Below are 6780 nucleotides of genomic sequence, written 5' to 3'. Positions count from 1 at the left end.
GACGACCTACCAAAGGGCCATCCAGATGTGCCTCGATCAACAGATAGGCCGCAACATCAAAGCTTACATCGACGATGTGGTCGTCAAGTCCAAGACCGCCGACAACCTCATCGCCGACCTCGAAGAAACGTTCACCAACCTGAAATGATACAGATGGAAGTTGAACCCTTCAAAGTGCATCTTTGGAGTTCCATCCGACATACTCCTAGGCTACATCGTCAGCGCCCATGGCATCGAGCCCAACCCCGACAAGGTATCCGCCATCACCAACATGAAATGGCCAACCTGTGTAAAGGACATACAGAAGCTTACAGGCTACATGGCTGCTCTCAGCCGCTTTATATCGCGCCTCGACGAAAAGAGACTACCGTTCTTCAAACTCCTCAAGGCCTTCGAACGCTTCTTCTGGTCGGAGGAGGCACATACAACTTTCGAGCAGCTTAAGTTGTTTCTAATGAAGCCTCCGATCATGACGACACCTCGATAAGACGAAACTCTACTGATCTACATAGCCGCCATCGCTCTCAGCCACACCGAATTTTTTATTTTTCAGTCTTTTTTTGAAAAATATTCACAAATAGACCCCTGGTGGTTTTATTTTTGTTTATGGACCCTGACCTCGGCGCCATAGCTTTTGGCGCCGAGGAAACACGTCTCGGCGCCATGGACAATGGCGCCAAGGTCATGGCGAGGTGTCGGACGTGGCGGTGACCTGGCGCCGACGTGGATAAGGCCTCGGCGCCATAGATCTTGATGCCGAGCTGTTACCCTATAGATCTTGGGGTTTGAAATGAAACAAGTATAATTGTTCCGAGGAATATGCAACAACGCCATTGTGGTTCAGCTGGTTAGGACGCGCACGACTTAGCCCAAGGGCTTAGGTTTGAACCCCAGCGCTGAATCTTTTTTTGCTACATTTTTATAAGCAATAGAACAAGAAAAATTATTAGTTGGTTTGGATGCACGGGTATATTTTTAAGAGAACCATCTCTGAAAATATATTTTTAAAGGTGGAGAGACTTTATTGAGCACTAGATCATTTGGAAAAAAAATGTCTGCCTCTAAAAATAAAACATGTTGCCTCCTAAAATCATGTTCATAGCAGTGATTAGAACAAACAATAACATAGTTTGCTACAAGAATCTACAAAGCGCCCTAGCTATCCAAAGTATGAGTGAAAACAAAATAGATATTCAATCGTATGAGTAAAAAAATAGATATTTCTAGATGATATTTAGAAATTTCTTTTTCTTTACATCAGAATGAGAAAATTGCTCCTCTAAAAAAGAAAAAGAAAATATGCTATTTGAGAAAAATTGCCCATGAAAGTAAAAAAAATTCTACAACCTCAGCTTAAGAAAAATTGATGATGGAGATTCAACTAAAGTTTAAGAAAGGAATTGTGAGGAATACTGATGCTAATACAATTGTCAAAAAGGGATAACTGCAACCTCCTTTGTAGTAGTTTAAGCAACCCACTTTTTACACCAAGAAAAAAACATAGCATAATATAAGGTGCTTTCAATAATTATCAAGGACTTCTGATCTTGGCGTTTGAAATAAAATAATTTTTCAGATTCTATTGCTTATAAAAATATAGGACACGACGCCATTGTACCTGTGGGATGGGTACGTCAGCACTGACTAATGAGCAGATGAATTCGACCAGCTCAAGATTAGTCCATCAGTTCATGAATAGCGTACGCTAATCCTAATTAACAATCCGGCCCGTGGTTGTTGAGACATCGGTGGCGGCTGATGGAGCTAGTATTACTACTTTTCCTTTTGTATTTGCATTGGATGGAAGGAAGAAAACGATGACGGCCTCCTTCCGCTGGCACGGAGGAAGTACTGTTTACGAAAGAATTTTATTGTTAATATATGGTTTCTCTTATAAATTCTTTCAGATTCATCCAGATTTCTCTAAGCGAATGAGGCTAGAGTATCACTGGTTACTCAACGAGACGAGAGAGATCTATGTGTCCCTGAATGTAGCAAAAAAAAAAATAGCGCTGGGTTCAAATCTAGGCCCTTGGACTAAGTCACGTGTATCCTAACCAGCTGAACCGCAATGGCATTGTTGCATGTTTCTCAGAATAATTATACTTATTTCATTTCAAACGTCAAGATCTATAGGGTAACAGCTCGATGCCAAGATCTACGACGCCGAGGCCTTCCACGTCGGCGTCAAGTTACCGCCACGTCCGACGCCTTACCAAGACCTCGGCGTCATTGTCTATGACGCCGAGAAGTGTTTCATCGGCGTCAAAAGCCATGGCGCCGAGGTCAGGTCCATAAACAAAAATAAAATCACCGGAATCTATTTGTGAATATTAAAAAAAAGGCTGAAAAATAAAAAATTCGGTCAGCCAGGCATTTTATTTCCGTTCTCGTCGTTATCTAGGCCACAGGCCGCCCGCCGTGGATAAGGCCAGGCCAGTCCGGCCAGCCAGGCATTTTATTTCCGTCCAAGAAAGGCAGCGTAGCACGCAACCGGCCAGCAGCAATCCAATCCAATCCGGCAAGTAAAAGGAAATTAAAAAGAAAAGGGCAAGTAAAGACCGGCCGCGTCAACCGGCACCGCGGCGGCGGCATTGATCCTGCGGAAGGGAAGGAAGGAAGGAAGCCAGGATTGGGACGCAACCTGAGCTGGAAAGTTGGGCCTTTTCCTCGGAAAGGGACGGGCCGCGGCGAACCGGGGCGGCAAGGTCGCCCTTGGACGGTTCTTGGTAGGGTAGGCGGAGAGAGATATTACATCATAATACTCTGATATCACTCACCGACCTGGTCCGGCGTTCGCCTATAAGAAGACCGGAGGTGAGGAGGAGGGAGCTCCGTCTCTTTGCAGCCACAAGTTGTCCTCTCTTTGGTTTAGTTTAGTTTGCGCTGCTGGATTTGTTCAGGGTTTTGATCTTGTGTTGAGGAAAGATTTGGGGTTCTTGAAAGGTATGTTCTTTCCTTCCTCTCGTGTGTATCTTTTAGAGCGATTGATGTGAAACCGTGCTACTGTTAGAATTCTTTGCCTGGCATTTGGGTTATCTAAGAGCCAATCCCAGCATTTTCCTTTTTGCGGAAGAGAAATTTAGTGAACCTGTTTGGATTAAGGGGGATAACAAGATTTTTTGTAGATGATGTGTTGAGTATCTTATTAGTAAGTGTCTCTATGAATTAAAGAAGCTGGATTTTAGCATACCTTACTTATGTGAATTTTGGTGTGCATGGATTTCTAAGCTCAAATTAGCACTCCATAGTGATGTGAAAATCACTGGAACTTCCTGTGTGGTTGTTACTACTAGTTCCCTAATCCATAGGTACATCACATCGGAGTTGATCATCTAATTTAGGACTAGTCAAGGAATAATGGTTGAAGATGACTAGCAAAGGAAGGTTCCAATGCACTAATTCAAGTTTCTCACATACAGGTGAGTGAAACAAATGGGTATTGGGAACGGATCATCAAGCAATGTGTCGCACAAAGCGATGCAAGATGAGACCACGCCGCTTCTCCCGATCAAAGCTGAGGAGGACGCAGTTCATGAGTTCGACGGAGCTTCTTTCTCTGGTGCTGTCTTCAATCTGTCGACGACCATTGTAGGGGCCGGAATCATGGCTCTGCCTGCGAGTATCAAGATGCTAGGTCTTATCCCCGGTATTCTAATGATCATCCTTGTGGCGTTGCTCACCGAGGCATCCATTGACATGCTGGTCAGGTGCAGCCACCAGGGCAAGATTACATCCTACGGGTGGTTGATGGGTGACACCTTTGGTCAGTGGGGGAGAATTGCACTACAGGCATCCGTGGTGATAAACAATGTCGGCGTGTTGATTGTATACATGATTATTATTGGTATGCATCTAAATAAACTTCATCATTTATGCCTACTTTAGTGTGCTCTCGAATATTAAATACTGGTGCTTGGGAGTATATGTTGAGGTAGTACTACAACTTTTTAGTTGCTACTCAAACGTTTGTAATCTAGAATTACTTGAAAGCTCAGGAGTTCCTCAGCTATGCATGTTGAACGATTCCTAACAGGAGCATCCTTAATTGGTGATAAAGCTTATGACGATAACTATGTTTATTAGGTTGATCCCCTGCTTTTGAAATGAACAGATATAACAATCTATTCTTCATCTTCATTTGCCATGATTTTAAAGTTATTTTTTCTCTGTTGAATTGGTTTTCCCTTGCTTATACCGTTCTAAAGTGTATGAAGTGGGAATTGCTCCTTTAGGAATTACTTATTATCCCCTTGATCAGACCATGTGGATTATTACTGATACTGTTTGTTCAAAAAAAATTTATCTAGGTGATGTCCTATCAGGAACATCATCAACAGGTGTTCATCACAGTGGTGTATTTGAGGGGTGGTTTGGACCTCATATGTGGAATTCTCGTCCCATTGTACTTCTCGCTACAACTCTTCTTGTGTTTGCTCCATTGGTGAGCTTTAAGCGTTTGGGTAAGCATGTTGTCCATTGACAAAAATATGCCATTTTTACTTTTGGGCCCCCTTTACTTTTTTTTGGATAAAGGAAAGAAGGGTCCCTTTACTTACTGTTACTTCTTTGGTCACAGATTCATTGAGATACACATCTGCACTATCAGTTGCTCTTGCTGTGGTTTTTGTTGTCATCACTGCTGGGGTTGCTATTGTCAGACTCATCCAAGGAACTGTGGAGATCCCCAAACTCTTTCCTGAGATAGATGGAGTTAGTTCCGTCTGGAAACTGTTCACAGCTGTGCCTGTTCTTGTCACTGCCTACATCTGCCACTACAATGGTGTGTCTCGTACTGTCCATTTGGATTGCTCTTTGTCATTCTTTTCTGTATTACTAAATGTATGTTTTTTGTGCTTATACAGTTCACAGCATTGATAATGAGCTGGAGGACAAGACTCAAATTAAACCAATTGTACAGACCTCACTGGGACTCTGCTCAAGTGTTTATGTTGCAACAAGCTTCTTCGCATATCTCCTCTTTGGCGAGGCTACCCTGGCTGATGTGCTTGCCAACTTTGACTCTGATCTTCGCATTCCATTCAGCTCTGTCTTCAATGACATAGTGAGAGTGAGCTATGTTGTCCATATCATGCTTGTCTTTCCTATAGTCTTCTTTGCCCTTAGGCTCAACTTGGATGGATTACTCTTCCCCACCGCAAGGCACATTTCCCGTGACAACAGGAGGTTCACCATTATCACCATCTCACTCATTGCTGTAATTTATCTTGCTGCCATCTTCATACCGAGCATCTGGGATGCATTCCAATTCACTGGCGCCACAGCTGCTGTGCTTATCGGTTTCATCTTTCCTGCCATGATTATACTCAGGTAACTTGCTATCCTCATAGAGTGATAACTATGTATCCTGCTTTGTAGGTATATTTGACTTATGCCATTTTGAACCTGACAGTATTATTGCTGATGCATTTTATTTCTATAGGGATCCATATGGTGTTTCAACCAAGCGTGACAAGGTTTTGGCAGTAACAATGATTGTGCTTGCTGTGGTGTCCAATTCTGTGGCCCTGTACAGCGATGCGCTCAACATCTTCTACAGGAAGCAGGAGGCCTAGAGTCCATACCTCAGGGGAAAGAAGTTCTTTGTGCAGTTCTAGAGTGATTGTTGAGCTTTAAGCTACTACTGAGCAGTGTGCCACTAGATTTCATGGTGGTCAATAATTTTTGTTTGGTCACTTGAAAGAAACTTTGGTTTGCTGCGAATATTTGTCTAGTTTCCTGAACATAAACCGCCTCCACATCTGGGTGGGCCACTTGTGCTATGATCACCCGTGGATCAATTTTTTTGTCTTCCGTGGTTGTTCATCCAGTCATCTTTAATGCATGACTGAAAATGCTGTATATATACAATATAATATATAGATGATAAAGGGTAGATTCCCTACTTTTTGTCTTGTTTTTCTATTTGCATCTGTTGTGTTGATCTTAGAAGATGAAGAGGTAAATGTCAGCTGGCGATGTGTTTTATAACAATATCCGCTAGCTTATATGCACTGATGCAGTTGCAAACTGAAACAGGTACTCCCAATATATAAAACTGAAACCGACGTCAATTTGGAGACATAAACTGGATGGTTAGACTATCATAAACGTGGAATCCTGCATCTTAGTAGCTTTGAAGCAAGAATGACTTAGGTTCTGACTTTGACATGGATACTTCTATATCTGCCTGGAGGGATCATTTAGCTAATCAAAGTTGCGTTTGTTTGACAGATTCTTGCAAAGCATGGAATTTGCGTTGCGGGCAAGAATATGATCGGATACACTTGTACCTATCTCAATCTATTGAGATGGATTGGAGCGAAAAGTTAACTAACTCCATGCCAATCCACTTCAACGCACATATATTGATATAAATAAGAGTGCATCTAAACACGTCCTAAATTGATTTAAGAATTTATATTAAGTGAAAAATGGAAACATTATGGGTTAGAGCTGTCAAACAGGGGATCCATGCTACAATACCACTGCAGCAGTAAATTTGAGCTCAGAGTTAAACAGCACACGGAAAGAGATGGGGCTGTCCGCGCACTTTAGTTCCATTTTTTTTTTTGCCCTGTTCGTTTCGCTGAAATTTGGCTTATGCTGATTTGCTGTGAGAGAAAAATACTATTCATTCGCTGAAGAACACTGTGTCTCATGTTTATTTTTAAAAAAAGTCTTTTACTCCTATCTCAGAATAAATCAACTCCTGGAGTTACCTTAACTCAATATGTTTTGAGTTTGACCAACTTTATGGAAGATAATATCATCTTTGAT

At 42.2% G+C, this 6780-nt stretch overlaps 1 protein-coding gene across 1 annotated transcript; it reads left to right on the top strand.

Annotated features, from left to right (window-relative positions):
- Positions 1-2449: 2449 nt before the first annotated feature.
- Positions 2450-5917, top strand: LOC136462925 (amino acid transporter AVT6A-like). The gene is made up of 6 exons (XM_066461974.1): positions 2450-2946; positions 3423-3847; positions 4311-4463; positions 4580-4783; positions 4866-5331; positions 5444-5917. The coding sequence occupies exons 2-6, from the start codon at positions 3436-3438 to the stop codon at positions 5574-5576; spliced, it is 1368 nt and encodes a 455-aa protein (XP_066318071.1). The 5' UTR covers positions 2450-2946; positions 3423-3435; the 3' UTR covers positions 5577-5917.
- The last annotated feature ends 863 nt before the right edge of the window (positions 5918-6780 follow it).

This window comes from Miscanthus floridulus, chromosome 7, assembly GCF_019320115.1.
Source record: "Miscanthus floridulus cultivar M001 chromosome 7, ASM1932011v1, whole genome shotgun sequence".
Classification (NCBI taxonomy): Eukaryota; Viridiplantae; Streptophyta; class Magnoliopsida; order Poales; family Poaceae; genus Miscanthus; species Miscanthus floridulus.
Note: the sequence above shows the minus strand (reverse complement) of the source record. Positions and strands in the feature narration are given on the sequence as shown.